The following is a 21,349-nucleotide window of genomic DNA, read 5'->3' on the forward strand; positions in this document are numbered from 1 at the left end:
TGGATCAGGTAATTTGGGGTCGTCTCTTACATGCTCCTCTGCCGCTCATCTTCAGTGGGCCCTCACGCATTTCAATGCCATTTAAATGCAGCTGCTTCTGGGGCGCGGCAGAGCCAGGGACACGTGCACGACGAGCGAGGGGACAAGGCCGGCGCTCGGCGCCCCGGGCCGTCGCGGGCCCAGAGCCGGCGGGAGGCCGGAGCCGGAAGGGCGCTCGCGGCCGCTGCACCTGGCTGGCCGGAGGCCTCTGCTGTCCCCATGGCGACGGGTGCCCCTAACGGCCGCGGCCGCCGGGGGCGGGGCGGGGGCGGGGCCGGCGAGGCGGGATAAAAGCGGCGGCGCGGGCGCGCGGGCGGGCGCGGCACGATGCTGTTCTGGCACACGCAGCCCGAGCACTACAACCAGCACCCGAGCGGCGGCTACCTGCGGTGAGCGGGCGGGCGGGCCGGTGTTTCTCCTCACGTAGCGAGCGGGCGGGCCTCTCGCCCGTCTCCCGCACGGAGGCTGCGGGCTGCCCGACCCCCGGGGGCTGAGGCGGGCAGTGCCCCCTCGTAGGATGCTGGGCGCCAGCGGGTGTTTTGGGCACCTCCGTTGCCGAGCGAGAAGGTGGCGGGCGGCTGAAGCGTCTGTCCGTGTTTAATCACCGCCGTGGTGCTGAAGCCTGGTCCTCTCTGCGGGGCAGAGCTGCAATCTTGCCCTGTCCGGGAAAACCCTCCTTCTGCCCCCGGTGCTTGTGCCTGCTGCCCTGGGGCGTGAGGCGCGTCTCCGCGGGAGAGACCCACGTCCATCGGGGCGGCGCAGGGGTTTGTCTGGCAGTGCCTCTGCCCGCAGCTTAGTGCCGATCCCTGGTTCGTGTCCGCCCCGGGCGTTTGCATTGGTGTGAGGGGGTTTTTTCCCCGCTGGGACCTTTTGAGTTTGGGGAGGAACAAGCCTTGACTCTTCTCTATGAGACCAGTGGGTTTCACTCTCCTTCATTTTCCAGCTGCCCTCGGGCTTCTTTATTTCCTGATGAAAAGGGGACCGGATTCACCCTTTGTCAGAGACCGATGGTGGGACACTTTAGCGTAAAGGTGAATCGCTCTCCCTTAAAAAAAAAAAAAAAAAAAAAAAAAAAAAGAAAAGTTCTGTGTGATTTAGTTTGGGAACTATTAGAGAACTTCAAGGAAAACTTCCCAAACTATACGCTGCAGGCATCGTGCAGATTTGATTATCAAGGCTCTCGCAATGTCGAAAAGTGTATACCCACAGCTTATGATCTCTGAATCCTCGGCTTTATACGAACACCAGGTCTCCATGCCAGCTGTGTGAGTGCTGCAAATGCTAATAAGAGACCGTGTTTCTGTGGGTCTGATCCGGAGTCCCGAGAGCCCGGTGGCTGTGGATCGGGACTACGAATGAGTTGCCTTTTTTTGTGCAGTTGCGCCGTTATTTCGCGTTGTCCAGACCAGGACTATTTCAGGTGATGTTAAGAGAGCGTGGTCACAGGTGATCACGCAGCACCTCCTCCAGATGGTTCAGTTGGACAGTGTCAGGTATCCAGGTTGTAGCTATATTGGTCTGGAGGTAAAAGGACTCCAAATGCTGGGGGAGGTGATATCTTCTATTAGACCAACTAGATTTTTGCAAAAAACAAACGAACAAAAAAACCCTCTTTAATCACTGCTTTCAATGGGAAAGTGGCATTTGGCATTTAGGCACTTCCCTTTTATTTTGGCCGGATAAGGTACAAAGTGCTTGCACATAGCTTCAAACATTGGCTCTGCATGTGCTGACAGCAGTGACTCGAGGCACCTCTTGGCTTGCTTTCGTTTTTTTGGGGGCTACCGAGAAGTAACAGTTTCTGATGCAAAAAATTCAAAGACCGCAAAAAGTCAGAATGGCTTGGACACTGATTTGACGTCTCTTGTGAATCGGGTGTAGATGTTGCACATCTCACTCTGCTAATATTGCACCCTGCAACGGCACCTGGGGGAGAAGCTCTGCTTTACAGCCCTGGGCTGCCTTTGAACAGGGTTTGCTTTGCTGTAAAGCAGCCTGCATTTTGGTGGCTCTGTGCCGATAAGTGCCCAAGTCCATGGTTCCCCAGGTGAGTGAAAAGATTCCCATACCAATTTGCAAAGCCAGACAAGGTCTTTGTAGAAGAAAGGGTCTCTAGATTGGAAACCTGTCTGCAGGGATTTAGTTACTGTTGCTGCTATACTAGATCAACCTCCTATGAGAAGAAAAGATGTGTTGGGACGAGCAGGAGATGTTTTGGAGCCTGCAGTACCAGCAAAAGAAAAGAGACTGAATATTTTAATATTGGTTATACCCCTTTGGAAAAACCTCGTTACTTCTTTCCGCCGCTGTTTCTCATTGTCTGATCTGCCTGGGACTTTATTTCCTCATAAATAAGAGTGACTTTTTTTGACCCAGGAACATTAAAGTTTTTACTGTCAACTCCTGTACCATTTTATTTAATGGCCTGGAGAAAGCTCCCCAAGGTTGCAGGTGCTGGGTGTTTTAGAGCTAACACCGAGTGGATCATTAACCCACCCAAACAAGGCAAACTTCTTCATGCTCTTCCTAGCAAGTGTGCCAACAAGCATTTCCCCATTTCTGTGTTTCTTTGCAGCTAGTTTTTGCTGCTGCTTTATACACACGGAGGTCCTCGGGAGCTGCTGCCTCCATGGGGGAGGAACAAGCCTGGAGAAAAGAGCTGCCTAGAAAAGAGTAGCCTAGCCCTCTGTTCAGAGGCAGCAGGTAGTTTTGGCTCTATTCTGGCATTGGTCTGATTGGGAGAATTCTTGCGTCAAACACACAAGCGCATAGGACACCATGCATAGAGCAGAGTTCGGTGTCAGAGAAGGGAGGAAGCCTAATGTTGCTTTTTATCCTACGGCAGAGAATAATAGGGCTGCTGGCACTGGTGCCTAGTTCCTTACTCTCATGCTTGGGTATAAATGATTTTGTTCTGACCCCTCCTTTTGTAGATTGGGGGGAGGCAAAAGACAACCCATGGGATATGGCCTGCCAAAGGATGTTATCTGGGCCGCAGAGGGTCCCTCAGCCCGGGCCGTGGTGCGTGCGGCCACTACCATCGCCCCAGGGTGCACGGCGGGGCCGGGGTGGCATGGCAGCTGGGGCTTCCTGACATCCTTGCTGGTGTCAGCTCTCTGTGGCTGTCGCTACCAGTGTCCCCACCGCCGCCAGACCTGGCTCTGCTGCCCAGGCACCCTGGCCTGGGGGCTCTGAATAGCGCGGGTTGGTAGGTGGGCTCTTTGTGGAGACTGGCCCAGGACCCCTGCGAGCGGCTGGGATGGGGCTGTGGGGAGTAGCTCCTGGGAGCAGCATGGGCAGGCAGAGACGGAGCCAGGATCGTGGGGCAGTGACAGCGGAGGAAACACGATGCGGGGAGTGGGTCCTCACCCATCCATGGCCCTATCCCATGCCTGCAGGTGTCCTGGGCTGGTCTCTATGTGAAGACCCCACCGGCCACCTGCTCTGTCTGGTGCCTCTGGGAGTGGATAGGATCTGGGGTGGACCGGATCAATTGTCCGTCTGTGCCCTGGGACAGCACCACCCCCTAGGCTGCACCAAAACTCCCTAAGTGGCCCTCCAGCCCAAATAATTACCCACCCTTGCTGTAGATCGTGATGGATATCGTTTAAGTACAAGGGAGTCAGAGCTGGGTCTGTCGCAGCAGCCCTGGCAGCTGGGTGTGTGCATCCGAGGGCTGTCTAGCAAATCTGTCGACATGTTGCAGGGTTTTAATTTAGTACAGGAGAAGGGCTAGGGCAAAAGGCGGTTCTGTTTGGGGGAAAGCTGGGGTGTGGTGGCCGGCTACTCCATTATGGGCTGAAACCCTCAATGGGCTATGGCATTTTGACCTGAAGTCCCAGCCCAGCCTGATGTGGGGGTCAAATCCTGTTCAGCGTGGCAGGATGAGGCACACATGACCTGATTGCCTTCAAAGTACAGTGACGGGTGTAGTGGGGGTCCCTCCCAAGGACCCAACATTGGTTAAGCTGCCACATGTTAACTTATCTTGGCTAGATCGAAATGACCTGGGCAGATGCACTATTAGATATAGAGCTTAATTTTGGGGTGGGGAGTGACTAGCTCAGAGCAAGCTTGTTGGTTCTGGGTGCTGGCAGTGGTTTCCAGGGAGGGTATTCAGATTGGTGCAAGGGTATGGCTAGGAGCCTAGGACCTTGGCTGTGGCGAGGAAAGGCAAATGGATATTTGCTTTGAGGGAGGATTAGGTGTTGCGGACATGAGTGGTGAGCTAATAGAGTGAACTTAGAAACGTGGCCAATTTTACTTAGTTTTAGTAAAAACGTAATCCGGTGTTTGGAAGAGAGCTCATTACGTCTTACGTTCAAAATGGTTTAACTATTTAAAAAACAAAACCGTCTTCATTTCTTTCTTGTAGATGTGAACCCAAACGTTTGAAGAGGTTTTTATTATTTAATTTCTCACTGGGAAAAGGTGGCATTGTGGGTACACTCACTCCTCAGACCTGGTGTTTGCCAAGTCAATAGGTGGTTGGTGATCTTCCATTTTACTAATGCTGGCTAGCATTAAAATGTAGGGCAAGTGTGTTTGTAGTCATTTTGTCTGACCCCTGCTCCTTTTTCACCTCTTGGTACATGTCACTCATTGCTCCTTAAATCCGGTGCAAGAGAATTGTTCACATCTGGGCTCTGACCACGTGTCCCTCTTCGGATGCTGTTACTAAGCGTGTGTTGCTGGTTATGTTTCAGCGATGTCTTGGCGCTGCCGATCTTCAAGCAGGAGGAACCTCAGTTGTCTCCTGAGAATGAAACCAAACTGCCTCCATTTCAGTATGTTCTTTGTACAGCTACATCCCCTGCCGTGAAGCTGCACGAAGAAACCTTGACCTACCTCAATCAAGGTAAGGCTGAAGGGATCGTTGACCCGTGATGGAAGGACTGAATTGCATTCCTGTGCTGCAGTTGGTGGGGGGAGTCTCCACTTTTTATGGGAACAGGCCAACTCTTCAGCTGCTGTCAGCTGGCGTAAAGGTGCGTTGAGTCCTACCAGACTTCCAGCAGTCAAAGACTATGGGTAGGCGCATAGACTTACACTCGGGTCACCTTTGAAATTTGGCTTTTGGTGGATGGTGGCATCTCAGTCTGCAGCGAGAGGTGGGTGGGTTATACAGCCTGCTGAGCACTGAGAAGGGGCAGGGGGGAGAAGTTGGCTATCACAAAGCCAGCTGTAAGTGCTTGAGCTCTGCATGAGAGAACAGCAAGATGCACCGGCAGGCACAGTGGTCCTTCGCTGGCCCATGAAGAGTGGGATGTTCATACTGACCCACCAGGTTGGCAGCCTAGTACGGTTGTGTTCGGCTGCCAATGTCGGCTAACTTTGAGCCTGGATGTGCACCCCCACGTGGGATTCGCATTCACCTCCGGCCAGCTTTTCACAGGACGTAGCACTCCCTGGATCCAGTTCTGTAGAAGGTGGCTTTATAGCAGCACCTCTCGAAGTGCAAACCATGTCATCACTTTGTTCACGGCCTGGCAAAAAATAAATGCCTTTGGCCTGATGAGCTAGTAAGAAGTCCACCTAATGTCCTCTTCTGCTTCAGTGCAGTGCAGATTCCTCAAGTTCAGGGGACCAAGATGATCCACTGTCAATGACTCTTGGCTGCCTGATTTTGATGTGGAAGTGAGCCAAGAGATGGTTGAGGAGCTGGGGAAGCTTTCTGGGAGAGAAGGATCCTTTACAGGGAAAAGCAACCAGCCAGAGTGCCCTGACACTTAAAGCATCCAGCCCCTGTCCCTGGGGAGAGGTGGAGGAGTTTTGCTCCTTGTTCTGTACGCGGTAACCCCGAGCTCTGTAAGCCTCTCATCAGGTTTCTGCAAATAAAGCAGTTTAGACGTCCCTTTGCTCATAGTGGGCTCAAGTCTCCTGATGTAACTGGGTTGTGCCTTGGACCTGCAACCTGTTGCCCAGCAATAGCTCTTAAGGGATGGGTATGTTGGTGGAGGGGCAGGGGGGTGAGCCCAGGTTTGGCCCTTTTGCTCCTCAGATTGTGAAGCAAGCTAGCTGCAGCTATGGGCAGCTGGGCTGATGCATAATAGATTGTGAACAGGATGAAATCGTGGTTATTCCTTTATTCGAGAGCCATTCCAGGCCATTATGTCAGAAGGGCCTAATCCTGCTCTGTGTCGAGCACACGTCCCTGGAAGAAGGAAGTGAGAGGAACTTTCTCCTTTCTTGGACATCTAGGCGTGCACAGCGGGGCAGGATTTCCAGCGAGCATTATCCATCCGTATCAGATGAGATCTGCCTTCCATGGCAGCCTCGGGATGTAGGGCATGGACTCACTGCCTCAAGAGGGTCTCGAGCTCTTTTCAAAACCATATATCCATCCTCAGAGGCCATAGAGGTGCGTCTTCAGCACCAGGTTTGGTCATGCCAAAAAGGGAAGGTGAGTGAACTGAAGATTAGACTCAAGAAGGTCTTCTGGCCAGGTCCGTGCTGAGAGCTAGCTGCAGCTGTCATTCTCTGCCGGGACTGCTTATCTCCGTGTAGATGAATTTCTTCCCGAGCACCTGTTTAAAGCTACCTAGCCTTCCTCCAGCTGGTTGCTTCTGAGTGCATACTTGCAGGCGGTTCTCTTCTTCTCCCAGTACAATCCCCTTTGTAACGGGAAGGTCTTGATTTATCCCTAGTCAACTGGGTGACCTGCGGCATGGTCTTGTATTGTATCTCAGACAAATTCTTTGCTCATGCCAGCCTAGAGAAGAGTTGTTAGAGCTCTGCTTGTAGAGCTCACCTAACTCAAAGCAGCAGCCTTTTTTGAGCAAAAGGCCATGCTTGTACTGGGCCAAGGGTTATGTTTAATGTAATATTCCTGGAATAATTCCCCAAGGGAGCAAAGCAATTTTAAACTTCCCCTTTAAATGCGAGTTGGTCTGTTGCTGTTGGTGGTGGGTTTCTAACCCAGGAAGTTGCCTTATGTTTAAAAAGAAATCCATAATTTGCCTTGTAATCCCAGGACAAAGAGTCCTTTTTGAACTGGCAGATGAAGAGCCCTGGTTTTAAAAGGGCACTTGTGTTTGGAAACTCCCAGATAAATGGAGTATTTCATTATAAATGCTTTCTCTCGCATTCATGGCTTCTGTGTCAAAAGCGTCTTCTTGAAGCAGGGACTTCCCTGATGTAGAAAGATAGGATGCGTGTCTCTCATTAAGAAAGAAGAATGAAGTTTTAGGCAAATCTCCTTGTGTTTTGAAAAATGTCTTGTCTTTTTTCATGGGGGGGGCGGAATTCTTGAGTTTTTAGTAACATTGCCACGCAAGTATTTATTCATAGAGAATAAACAGAATATTCCCAGTCGGCGAGTGTTCACCTAGTCTGAACTTCTGTGTAGTCTCTGGGAAGTCCTTAATTTTTGGTTGAGCTACAGCACGCTTTCTGAATCTGTTCTGGGTTTAAGGGGTTCAGACAGTTGAGAATTCACCATGTCCCCAAAGAGTGTTATTAGATCAGACTTTTATTGCAGAGCATAACAAGGTTCCCTTTCACGTACAGATCCTTAGGACATGTACGAAGCCACCATAAAGCTGAGGTGAACTTAATAAAGGCTGGGGAAGTTTCGAAGACTTAAGCCGGACCTGAGGGCATGAACGAAGGGGGGTTGTGCCCCAGCAAGGCCGTCTGCGTGGGGCACAGTGCGTGCAGTGCCGGATGTTACGGATGCTGGGGTGGGGAAGCTTGTGGCAGGAGAAATAGCACCTCCATGCCTCATGCAAGATGGCCATCTTGAGCAAGCAAAGGTGGAGAGGGTTTTTTGCAGCCTACCTGCTTTGTGCCCTGGCCACAACCATTGAGCAAAACCATTTCTGCCCATGCACTCCCATTAGGATATTCTTAAAAAGCCCTGATAAAGTGTCTGTCTAGCAGAAGCAGTTTTCCTCTTAGTCCTGCTTCTGTGCCCAGTCTTCATTTTGCTTGGTGAAATGGGTATCTGGAAACTATGGCTAGTTCTTATCTGAACCTCTGTTACCCAGTTTCCCCATTACTGTGGCTGCCCCTATCCTAGTCCTAGTGGAAGCAAGTTGCATTCCTACATGTAGGAGTTGACGATTATAATTTAGACAGCGTTCCCCGGCTCCTTGTATTGCTGCTACTCTGTGCTGTCCTTCCCAAGTTAACAACCAGCTTCTTTTCCCCAACTATTCCCCCTGCATGGGCACGTGCACATGCTTCGGACTTTCTTATTTTGCTGGCATGTGATGGCAGGTAAAAGGTACAGTAGCTGCCTTGAGGAATTCTGAAACCGGCTTCAGATATGGCAGAGTTGGGAGACGTGCAAAGGGGCAAGGAGAAGATGTCTAAACCAGCTCAGGAGGGATGTCATGTGCAGAGGCAGCATGTAGGTGGCCTCGGGAAGCTGATGGGGGACTCTAAGGTTGGCACTACTGATTTGGGTAAAGGAGGTCTCCTCTCCATGGACTGCCACTTTGACAGGGTGGAGAGGCTTGCTTGCACCGATGACCCTAAGAGCAACACCATTAGGAGTCTTGCACTCCTGGTATGGTCACCTATGGCACTCCCGGTATGGTCAAAGGTGAGGTATCAGACAAAGAACAATCCAACACAATGCAAAAACCACAACGGTGGAGCAGGTGGTGCCCTCCCTTATCTTGGGGGTCTTCAAAAAGAGACTGGATAAGCACCTGGCTGGGATTGTCTAATCCTAGCGCTGCTTCCTGTCCAAGGCAAGGGGTTGGACTTGGTGATCTGCTAAGGTCCCTTCCAACCCTAACGTCTATGAATCTAGATGGACACAGAAAGCATATGGCTTCAATAGCGGCAAAGGGAGATGAAGTCTGCAGTGGAAGAATAACCCCAGTTGCCTTGGATCTGCTTGCCATCAGGCATAGGTTTCTCTTCCACCAAGATCCATGTGGTTGCCGATGCCCAACGGCCTCCTCCCATAAAACAAGTTGTGTAGGTTTCTTGATCGTCCTTGACGGTGAGGGATCGCCGCCACCGATGATGAAAGGAGGTCTATTATGAAAAAAAGAGGATGAGGGGAAGAGAAGGTGGTGATGGGAAGCTTGAACTGAAGTGTGGAAAAGGAAGCAGTGGCGAAATTAAAAGAGGGGACCAATGTGGGCTGAATGCCTGGCTAGGAAGATCTTGGGAGTCATGACAGCTTTGTACAGCTCAACGGCAGCTTGTGGGTACTAGGAAGGCCACATGGAAGAAGGTTACAGAGTATGGGGTGTGGTGCTTGGGGTGTGAATGAGCTTTGTATTTTTTAGCTGTGCCGATTGGAGGGGACGGTTGAGAGGTAGAAGGGGAAGGTGGGGGTGGAAATAGTTATAGTGACCCTTCCCCAGGATGCAAGGGAGATGAAGATGGTGTCCCATGCAGTCTGGGGGCGGTGGAAATGGTTTGTGGAAGAAGAGAAGGTGTCGAGTTTACCTGTATGTTAAGTTGATGGGGAACACCTTGGAGTCCATGGGAGCAAGCTCACAAGCTTGGTGGCTGGAGCTTGAAACCCTCAAAATGCAAGCCTAGAACCAGCCTATACATCAAATAGCTAACGAGTTGAATCCTGCTCATGCTTGCTTGCTCTCTCTCTCTTATCTTTTCTCTCTCCTTTCTGTATTTACTATGAAACTAGAGCTAGAATCTGGTTATGCTTTAGAGTATGATTCAGCAACAGTTCAGGTCACTGGCTTGCAAAGACCAGGTCCCTGCTAGGGGCACTTCATCAACAGAGGATGGCAAGCAATGCTTCTACTGATGTATTAACACTGCTCACCTAGAGCACAATAACCAATATGGTAAAAGTGTTTAAATAATGGTGTTTATATTATGAGCCCCATGACACCTGTGTCATACAGGGATCACACCCCCTATGTCTTTGTGCAACATGGAAACTCTTGCCAGCATAACGATTACAGATGTGGCCTCGCATTATTGGAACTGGCATGCCTGGTTTAACGAGTATTTCACTGTTTCTTGTGGACAAAGCTTTTTCAATAAATAACTTGGAGCAGCCATGCTCCAAACCACCAGTTCAACAAGGTGTCTTGACACGGGTATATTTTTCGTGGCTCTTGGCCATGTTGTGTGGATGCAAACTGTTCCACGAGCAAGTTTGGGCGCAGTTGGCTGGACAAGCTTTAGATGGGGCTATTGTTTTCAACACAGAGGAGATAGCAATTGCTCTGGTAGGATCTAGTGGACGGAGAATATCTATATCAGATCTCAGGGGTAGTGATAGGGTGAATGTGTCGGTGCCCTTGCCATACCTGATATCTTCCATTTGAAGATCTTGGGACATTTTAAGGAGGCATAAGTCACTTCTTCAGTAACCTGGAGTTAGCTATATTGCTAAAAAAATAAAATAAATAAAGACCCAACCATTCAAGACTTCTGAGAACAATTGTTGGGGTTTATTTAATTGCTTTTGTTTTTAAATATCTTCAGACAATCCCCAATAACCACTAGAAGTGTATCTTTAAAGGTAAAAACCATGAATCTCATGGAAGCACATGATTGCTTTAAGGAACATGACAGCTGTGATGAAGCTGAGAGATTTGACATTGCTGTAGAGAGGCATTATGCCTGATGGGTGATGTGGGAGGTAAGATCCTGTTCCCAGTCAGTGGCTGGAAGCTGAAATCTTGTGGCTGGGCATACAGATCTGAACATACTAATAGAAACATGCTTGTCTGGGATTCAGGTTTGCCGAAATCAATGCACTTGACATCAACTGCTCATTGTCCTGCCAGATTCATAGTTTCATAGTTTCTAGGGTCGGAAGGGACCGAGTCCGACCCCCTGCCCTGGCAGGAAAGAGTACTGGGGTCAAACGACCCCAGCAAGGTGTTCATCTAACCTCCTCTTAAACACCCCCAGGGTAGGAGCCAGCACCACTTCTCTTGGAAGCTGGTTCCAGACCCTAGCCACCCTGACCGTGAAGTCGCGCCTCCTGATATCTAACCTAAACCTACCCTCTGCCAGCTTGTGACCGTTATTCCTGGTCACTCCTGGCAGTGCTCGGGGGAACAGTGACTCCCCCAATGCCTGCTGATCCTCCCTGACTAGTTTATAACAGGCCACAAGATCCCCCCTCAGCCTTCTCTTGTGGAGGCTGAACAGGTTCAGGTCCTGTAGCCTGTCCTCATAGGGCCTGCCCTGCTGTCCCCTGATCATGCGAGTGGCCTCCTCTGGACCCTCTCCATGCTGTCCACATCCCTCCTGAAGTGCGGCGCCCAGAACTGGACACAGTACTCCAGCTGCGGCCTGACCAGCGCAGCATAGAGGGGGAGGATCACCTCTTTGGACCTGCTCGAGATGCGTCTGTGGATGCATGCCAAGGTGCGGTTGGCCTTCCTGACCGCCTCCCCATGCTGCTGGCCCATGTTCATCTTGGAGTCAATGATGACTCTAAGATCCTTTTCTGCCTCTGTGCTGACAAGAGGGGCGTTCCCCAACCTGTGGGTATGGTGCCGGTTGTGCCTCCCCAGGTGCATCACCTTGCACTTGTCTGTGTTGAATCCCATCCTATTCTCATCCGCCCACCCCTGTAACCTGTCTAGGTCTGATTGTAGCCGGTTGCTTCCTTCTAGTGTGCCCATGTCCCCCCACATCTTAGTGTCATCAGCAAATTTGAACAGGTGCTTTTTACCCTCTCGTCCAAATCACTGATGAAGATGTTGAAGATGGCGTACCTTGCTTCCTCTCCTAATGAAAAGAAGTAAAGAAGAGAGCAGGGAGAGTTGACTAAAGATGTCTTGAACTGCAAAGTATGTAGGGAGATGAAGTCTACAGAAAGAAGTAGAATGGGGAACCTTTGCCATGACTAGAGTTGAAGTTTGCAATCCGGCTCCGTGACTTTCTGACAGCTGGAGAATCTGCTCCTATGCCTGGAGGCATAGAGTTGATGGAAACAGTTTCTGTGTTGATATTAGCTCATACAGAACTTGATGTCTTGAGTTCCTGACCGTAGATGTCCTGGGATGATCCTTTGTTTGCCTGAATGAACTGTGCAGAAGGCTGGGTATTCATCTCTGATCAGGCGTGCTGCTGTGCTAATTATAGCTGTAATGGCAAGGATATTTTTGTTTTGCCTCGCCCTGAGAAACTGTCTTGGTCTTCCTAATTGTCATTGCCCTTATTCACAAGGCTTTGAGTTTTGTAATAAACGGGCCCGCCTCTGGCACACCTTTTGCTCATATGACGAGCTCTGAAGATGCCTTAGGATCATTCCATCGTGGCACTTCCAGTTTATTCTAGTTTCCCATCGTTTCCAGGAAGCATTTGCAAAGCTGGACCATCCTTTTTTTTTAAATTGCTATAAGCCATAAGAAAGTAGAGCTGGAAGGGAGGTCATCTAGTTCAACCCCCTACTCAGGCTAGGATCATCTTTAACTTACTCATCCTAGACTGGCATTTGTCTAACCTGTTCTTGAAAGCTTTACAAACCAACCTCTCATACAGCTACCAGGCACAATGCCCAGAATATCAAAAATGCCCCAGCTTGCCACAGATGAAGCAGGGGGATGAAAGCACTTTTCATGTCTTGCCAAAGTTTGGATTTGTTGGGTGGGGGGCGTCTTTCTAGTGGCATCTGAAACTTTGGGTTGGAGTTGTCCTGGTCTCTCACTTGATGGGGGGTCTAGAGAAGTTCTAGATGTCTCAGCCCAATCCCTTCATTTTGCTGGCAGCAGTTTCTTGCCTCCCACATATGATAGCTATCTCTCTACTTGACCTCCCAGGACACCTGAGCCTGCCTCAGCACCATCCCTAAGGGCACGATGCATTTTCCATCAGATGACAAGGAGCTCTGAGCCAAATGGATCATTTAAACTCCTATGCCTCGGGAGCAGGGCTCTCAGTTGCCCTTTAACTAAGGAGACTGCTTACTCTCCATGCTACCTGTTAGTCTCGGTTTAGATGGGGATGATCCTGCCTCAGGTGGGAGGTTGGACTTAGATGACTTCTGGAAGTCCCTTCCAGCTTGACTTCACTGTGATTACACATTCAATCCCATGAGTTTTCCATGCGTTCCTTGGCCAGGCAAAGCTTCTAGACCAGATTCTGCCTGTGTGCACTGTAAATCAGTGCTAATGACTTGATTCGGTGGGATTACGTTGGTGTGTGTGACATTGAAATTGGGACCCTTGAGTGTAGAGTGCAGCACTGAATTTTCTTGGATGAGAATCTGAGGTTTTTAGAACATGCCACCAGTCTTTGTCGCTTGATCTACAACCCAGACCTGATTTTTGTAAAGTCCAGGAATTTTTTTTTTGTTTTGTTTTTTTTCTATGCTACTTTTGTCTCTGGTTTCTGAATCCTTTTACCTATCAATCTGGGAGGGGTGGGGTAATATCTATGTACCAGTTGGCTTCCTACCTTGGATTGTCTTGAAAAGCTTTTTCTAGGTAGAAAAGACATAGTTATGGGGATATTGTTAGTTTTGGCAGAACAAGGCTGTTCTTCTGATGCCTTTTTGGATAAGCAAAAGCTGATCTGTGTAAATGTTGTTGAGAATTTCCCCTTTCTTGGGAGTGGGTCTTTACCTAACACTCTTTCCTGCTTTTATTCTAGGTTGGCTGCGTCCTGAAACAAGACTGCTACTAGTTAATCAGTGGGGTTCCCTTTGCTCTGCCACCTTACTTGTGTCCCATGGGTTGCCCATGCTTTGTGTGGAATGAGCTAAGGACATTGGTCAATGTTGAGTGGACAGTTGATCAAAACAGTCTCTTCCCCCAACACGTACAATAGTGACTGGCATGCTCAATTGATGGTTCTTGAAGAGACAAAGCAAGGATTGAATGAAAGGTCCTAAATACAGAAATATTTTCAGGGCAGGGTTAAAATGAACTGTTAGAATCATAGGGTCGGAAGAGACCTCAAAGGTCATTTAATTCCAGGCCCCAGCTTGATGAGGTAAGATAAAGATTGTCATTGCTAACCTTCATGCTTTGTACCTGTCCTTTGCATTATTAGAAATATCAACTTGACAATCCTTTTTTTTTTTTTTTCTTTCCTTTTTTTCCATTGTGGCAACACTTAACACTATATTTTAAATTTGTTTGGGTTGTTAATACATTGTGGCTTATTGTTCAGTTTAATGCGAGTGACTGTGTCTGAGGATGAGCACATTTGTTATGTTTAGAGTTCACAAACTTCTGCCCAATTATATCCTCAAAAGAGGCCATTAAAAGGGTTGGCATCTTCAGTGCAGGTCCTATTGACCCAAGTTCATCTGAATTGCATGCACAGGTCCTACTGTCAGACCTGCCTCTTTGTTAGATCTCATTATTGCTTTGCAGTAATTAATAAAGGCCCCAGCAGAGAGAAACTAAAAGTTCTTATGTAAACTTAGACTCTACCAACTTCAGGTGGGCTTATCTAAGAAGATAAGGTGTAGATTTGAAAGAAAGGATATGTTCTCTCCAGTTAATAGATGAAGAACTAGGTGAGAAACACATGAAGGCTAGAGACAGACATTCAAAAAGCCTGAGCCTGAATTGATTCAGTCTTTGCAGGTTAGTCTAACCTGGCTAGGCTAAATCAATTTGCAACCGTGAAGACATCCCAGAAATGCAGGCACGTGCCTGAAGTGGCTCCGGCTAGAAGCTGGGGGGGAGCTAGAGTAGCCCTCCCTTCCGTTCCACAGAGCTGAGCTGAATGGGGCATGACCAGGCCCACGCAGGACATTGGACTGTAGCCAGCATGTGGTCTGCTAGTTAATGCTGAGCAGTGTCTGTAAGGCAGAGGGGATGTGGGGGGGGAGCAGGCAGACACCTGCAGTCTCTGCCAATCTGCAGCCGGGGAGCAGAGGGGAGGGGCCAACCCTACTGTGGAGCAGACAGCTCTACCCAGCCCAGAGGGCATGCCGGGATGCTGGGGGACTCTGATTTAACTTTTAAATGAGCAAAGGGTCTGGGGCAGACATTGCATAAACCATTTGACTTGTATCAGTTAAGTCTGATACTATATTCAACCAGGTTTATCTCAAGCTGGTTTCAGTCATTTTCAAACTGGTTTATGCACACTGAACATCTGGTCTGTTTATAGATTTAACCCCAGTTCCTGATCACTTAAATTGGTTTATGTGTAATGTTTGTCCCTAGCCAAAGTGACCTGCTCAGAGTCGAGTAAGAAGTCCATGGCTGATCTTAAGAACCAAACTCAATTCAAAGTCGTAGTGCAGCTCCTTGACGGTCCTTAATTGTCTTGTGAAGCCCAACCAAATGCAGAACCATGACAGAAGGGGGGAAAAAAATCCAACTGTCCAAACTGGTGGTGAGGATGTTATGCAACTCTGCATGGATGATGTCAGCAGAAAAGCAGCAAGAGTCAGTCCCTTGTGATCGCACATTCTGATCTGGACAGTCAGAGGTACTGCAGATGTGATTAAGATGTGCTTGAATCATCTGAGACGTGTTAGATTCCTGTTTGTACAAGACTAGACACCAAAATTATTCCTCAGAAGGCAGATAGAGCAGAGTTGCTTTCCCTTGCTAGTGGAATCCGTAGTACAAGCAATGCTCAGATAAAGCCACTGGATAGTTGGCTCAGAGTGGGTGGGATGTTTAGTCAACATGTATGAGGGACACAGAAGACTGAAATGAACTGCGTGGCTAGATACAGACAGTCAAAAAGCCCAGGGCTGAATCGATTCACTGTTTGCAGCTTAGTCTAAACTGCACAGATTAAATTGAAACAAGTGGACAGACATTTACCTTTGATTCAGGAAATGCAGCCACATGCCTGCAGTGGTTCAGGCCAGAAGCCAGGGGGTGCTAGAGCATGGCTGTCTGGTTGTGTGTTCACTTCTTCCTGTTGCCCCCAAGGTCTCTGGGATTTGCAGTCCACAGCTGCAGTCAGCAGTAAGTCTGAGAAGAGGAAGGGGTGTTTAACCCTCCTTCCTGGCCCCAGACCCCAGCCAGGGTTTGCTGTGGAGGGGGCAGTCCCCCCCCCACCCCCGCAGACTGGGCTGCATCTGCAGTTGGGCTTGCCCCGCCCCTACCCCCTTGTCAGCCAGCCCTCACTGCTCCAGCTAAGAAGTAGAGGGTCAAGGCCAGCCCTGCTTTCTGGAGCAGATGGCATGGCCCAGGCCAGGGCTGCAAAGCATGCTGGGATACTGAGGGACTCTGATTTAACTTAAACTAGGAAGGGGTCTGGGACAGAAATTCCATAAACCAGTTTGACCCAAATCAGTTAAGCCTAATACCACAGTCAGCCAGGTTTTGTCTTAAACCAGTTTGAGTCCTTTTGAAACTGGTTTATGTATACTGAGCTTATGTTCTGTTACAGGTTTAAACAGTTTCTGATCACTTAAGCCAGTTTGTGTAATTTCTGTCCTTAGCCATGACTGAACCAAGTAAGTTGAGATGTGATTTGGAGTCTCTTGGTCCATTACATTCTCTTAGTTCAAAACTGAAGATCTCTTGAAGGAATTAAATGCCAATAAAAGATGTGTGCTGCACAGTGCAAGGGGGAGAATGCCAATTTAGGATTGCTAAATGTCTCAGCATGTCCATTTTGATTGAAATAAATGGTTTGCCGACTTGGATTGAGTGGGGTGCTGCCACAGTAAATGAGTGCTGGGCCTTCCTTCTAATGCGTCATGCTCTTGAGTGTCTTAAGCATTCAGGAGGCAAGAGATGGAAAGAGGGATAAGACCAAGAGGTGGAGAAGGAGAAATGCCAGAGGGGGCAGAGGTGTAGAACAAGGAGACAGACACAAAGTACCTATATTAATTGAACTGACCTCTGTTTGGTTCCTGCAACCCCACTGTCTCGATTGTCACTGGAGGCAGGGCAGAAACACTCTATGAACCAAAACCTCTGCTTCAGGTAAGGATGCATGGTGGCTATTGGCATCCCTCAGGGTTCAGTACTCAGACCATTACTCTTTCACCTATTCACAAACGACTTGGATTTAGGCGTCGGAACCAAACTGGCTAAATTTGCAGGTGACACCAAATTATGGGGAAGCGTGGTCACATTAGAGGATAGGCTGGGGATTTAGGCTGACTTAGGCTTGCAAAATGAGCAGATCGAAACCTGATGACTTTCAACATTGAGAAGTGCAAGGTGCTCCACCTCAGGAGAAAGAACCCACATCGTGCCTATAGCCTCGGCAATGCTAGCACCGTGACCAAAAGAGACTTGGGGTGATTGACCACAAGATGAATATGAGCCACCAATGCAATGCCACAGCCGGCAAAGCAAATAAAGCCCTGCCTTGCACCTACTGATGCATCTCAAGCAAGACCCAGGATATTATCCTCCCCCATTATTCAGCCTTGGTGAGGCTGTATCTGGAGTACTGCATCCAGTTCTGGGCTCCATGCTTTAGGAAGGATGTGGAGAAGTTTGAGAGAGTCCAGAGGAGAGCTGCCCACATAATTAGAGGTCAAGAGAGCAGGAAACCTGCTCTGGTGGCAGCCTATAAGTACATCAGGGTGTGCATCAGGATCTGGGAGAACGAGAGCAACTCAAGGGAAGACCTGGTCTAATGGTCACAAACTGCTGGAAGACCATTTTAGACTGGGGATAAGGAAAAATATCTTTACTGTCTGAGTCTCCAGAGTCTGGAATTGACTTCTCCCAGAAATGGTGCAAGCACCTACTCTGGACACGTTCAAGAAGCATTTGGATGGTTATCTTGCTGGGGTTATCTGACCCCAGGTGACTTCCTGCCCTTTGGGCAGGGGGCTGGACTCTGATCTCTTGAGGTCCCTTCCAGCCCTTGTGTCTATGAATCTAAGACTATGGCAGTCTCCTGAAGAGAAGAGAGTATGCATGGTTTCAGTGAGGGGAAGGCAGAGGGGTAGGACTGCTCCCTGCATTCGGGAGTTATGCCCTGAAGGGGCTCCTGATGGTAGAGAGCAGTGGCGCTCAACATTTTTAGACTCCAAGGCACTATTCATTTGGCTCAAGATACCCCTTGTTAGACTTGAAACATCCCCCAGAAAACGCTAGCTCTTTGTTCTTTTTTTTGGTGACTGAAAAATACTAGAGCAGCTCTTTTGTTCAAAGAGCTCGGAAAGACCCACCCGTTCAAAATGCTTTTAAGGCACTGGGTTCCTATTTGAAATCTCTGGGTTTATCTTGTGAATCATGTTTGTACACGCAACAGTGCTGGCTATGTGCGGTACCCTTGGAAGGACCTCAGGGCACCCCAGGGTGCCCTGGTGGCTCTGGTTGAGAATCATTGATCTAGAGGGTGGTTTGAGGGTGGCCCATAGTGGGCTACTGGCTTCCTAGCATCCCACGTTGCATTTAACTGAGCTTATTGAGCCCTGCAGCTATAACGGGCAACCATGGCAGCTGCCAAAGCCATGTGTGGCCAGGGGAGGAGTTATTCTGTCTCCTTCTTAGCCTCCGCAAGTCGTTCTGCAGGATGTTTCTCAAGCTGTGTGCAGGGGCCAGGCTTGGACCTTGTGCTTGTCAACCAGAACAGATGGATGAAGTATGCATGACTGTGGCCTGATCCTTATCACTTCCTCTAGCTCTTCCTTAGCTTGTGAATTCTTTGCTGATATGATCAAAAACAATGATCCAATTCTTTTTGAATGGTAACATACACTGATCTTCCTTATGCATTCTTGGATTTTGGAGGAAAATGACTTTTCTCTTCCTTCCACGGCTGCTCATCTCCCCTTTAGTTGCCTTCAGCTGGCCATGTTTTTTTGCCATTATCAGTGCCACATCTTTAGATATCCTTCTTAGGCTGCTAAATAGAATTTGTATTGGCGCGTGGCACTGCTTAATCATCCAGTCTGCTTCTATCTGGGTCCTTCCATGGTGTTTGGATCTGCATTAAAGAAGATGGTATGCTCTGTGTGTGTGTGTGTGTGTGTGTGTGTGTGTGTGTGTGTGTGTGTGTATGTGTATGGATTTGGGGGGTTTTTTGGTCTGGCTTGCATTGACTCGATGCTCATTTTGTCCAGTGTAAGCTGGCTTTTGAATTGGGAGTCTAGCTAGTTGATCTGGCTTTCTTATCTGGCTGGATGCTACTGTCTGGGACACCAAAGTCCTAACCAGAAATCAGCTTTACATATTAATGTTTTAGATTTAAAAAAAAAAGACTATGCAAGTAGCAAAGCCAAACTGATAACTAAAGTAGCATTTCTAATTCGACAAATAGTTGAGTATTTGAACCTTAGATAACCTTGAATATTGAAAGAACAGCGGCTCTTTTTAAATTTAGAAATTTGTGCAGCAGATGTGACCCAGTCCCAGTGGTGGAAATGTAATAGAAGTGACTTTTTAGCAAATGTCTGGCTTTCAGTTCTTTTGTCCCAAACGTAGCAACTGTTATTTCCTGCATTAATTGCCGAAGATGGAAGAAGTTACTTGGTGAACAGCTTGTAAATCTCTGTCTCGGAGATGGGTGGAATTGTTTCATAAAGGACAAGTTAGGAACATAGTGAATCCAGGCACTTCACTTTGTCCTGGCCTAGTCTTGTTTCTCAAGCAACATGGCATGAACTCCTTGCTCACTCCTGGACTTATGTGAGTATTTGCTATTCTGGGATTGCCCTCTTCCAATGAAAAGTGGCAACATAACCTCTTCCCAGTGAAACCTTTAGTGCACTGGAGAGCCGAATTGTCTCTTTAGGAATACCTTGTTACCTGGATATTCGTTAGTGTTGCTCTATGAAGGAAGCTGAGATTAGAGGGAGGGTGGGTCTCCATAAGAGAAGCCTTGGATGAGATTTAGAGATGGAACCATCTCTTTCATTTTGAGCACAAATATGAGAAGCTTGTTTGCAAAAATATTTCCTTAATTCAATAGTGTTATAAAGGGCATTGTGCTCCAGTAGATGCCCAGCATTGCAACACAGTTCTGTCAGCATGTATAAATTGTTCAGATGAGACCAGTAAGCTCTCTACTACCTGTCCAAGACTGTGGAAAACCTACTGTTCACCCTTCTTAACACCCTGCCAAACGGAGATGTTCTGCTGTGTGCCTGGAAAGCCTCTTAATATGGGAACATTTGGGCTCGTTGTCAACACTGGTGCAGTCCCACCAGCAATACGAGTGCTGTGAGCATGGGTGTGGAGAAGATTCAGCAAGCACTTTCCCTTCACACTGGGGTTTGGAGCTGCTCTGAGAAAGATTGGATAATCCGTTGAAGATGGGGACCACAGGGCAAGCCTGGGGTAACTGCAGTATTTCAACTTCCCCAAGTGTCCTATATGGCCCCTTGGTGTTCTCCCTCTTGGGAGCTCTGCAGGTCAAGGCAAAGCCTGGCTGAAGTCGACCACTTGTAGGATCATAGGAAAGCAGGGCTGGAAAAGACCTCAAAGTCATCTAGTCTGTTCAAGGCAGGATCATCCCCGACTGGTGTGTAGGCCAAGTGTCTGTCCAACCTGCTCTTGAAGACGTCCAAGGATGGAGAGTCCACCATCTTTCTAGCTAGCTGGTCCAATGCTTGACCACCCTCGTAGGTTGGGGATGAGGAGGAACTTTCCAACTAAATTTCCTCTGGTGCAGCTGGAGGCCATTGCTTCTAGTCCCGTCTCCTATGCCCACAGAGAAAAGGCCATCTCCATCCACTCTGTAACTGTCCTTCAGGTATTTGAAGACTGTCATCAAATCACCCTTCAGTCTCCTCTTCTCTGGACTAAATAACCTTATTTATTTTAGTCCTTCCTCATAAATGTAATGGGGGACCAGATGGTCCATCTGTTCTCATCCACAACGAGAACATGTGGCCAAGTTATTTTAGGAGGGGGCCTTGATCTAGGCAGTCAGCCCCTGGATGCGCTCCTCTGGGCTATTTACGTGGTTCTGGGCCTATCTGTAGCCCTTGGGATAATGGATGAATAGCTTCAGTTAAGGGAAAACTCTTTCCTGTGCTTCTGGAGGTGCTCACATGTAAAAGTCAGCTCACCTTAGAGATGGGTTCAGTGGCAGGACTAGCCTGGATCTCTCAGTCTGTTCTAGGAATTGGAGTGCAGTATTCTGGTTCCCCCATGTTTCTTAGCTGAGTTTTTCTTTTCATATCTGTAGCAGAGGGATTGATGTAGCATGCATAGAAAGCTGCAAATCTGCACCCGTTTGATTCCTGAGTGACTTCATATGGCTCTGGGATTACCTCGGATTTTGGTTGAAGTCCTGGCTCTCACTGAAGTCACTGGGGACGTAGGCATTGGTTTCAGTTGGGGCCAGGTTTCATTCCTAGTCTATAAAACAATACTTTTGATCCAGTATTTCCACAACAATAATTCTTGCTACATCCACAATAATCAGTGGGCAATTGTAATACCCTCACTGGTGCGGCTGTATCATTGGTAGGAATAGTATCCACATTTCCCCAGGCATCCTCTAACCTTCCTTG

General features: G+C 48.5%; 1 protein-coding gene across 1 annotated transcript in view; it reads left to right on the forward strand.

Annotated features, from left to right (window-relative positions):
• Positions 1-321: 321 nt before the first annotated feature.
• Positions 322-21,349, forward strand: part of TFCP2L1 (transcription factor CP2 like 1) — a 48,913-nt gene continuing 27,885 nt past the window's right edge. The window contains exons 1-2 of the mRNA XM_090046030.1: positions 322-428; positions 4,746-4,897. Of these exons, the coding sequence (XP_089902156.1) occupies positions 367-428; positions 4,746-4,897 (214 nt within the window). The 5' untranslated portion in view covers positions 322-366. The remainder of the gene's footprint in view (positions 429-4,745; positions 4,898-21,349) is intronic.

This window comes from Crocodylus siamensis, chromosome 4 (assembly GCF_052110815.1).
Source record: "Crocodylus siamensis isolate JL-2025a chromosome 4, ASM5211081v1, whole genome shotgun sequence".
NCBI classification, from domain to species: domain Eukaryota; kingdom Metazoa; phylum Chordata; order Crocodylia; family Crocodylidae; genus Crocodylus; species Crocodylus siamensis.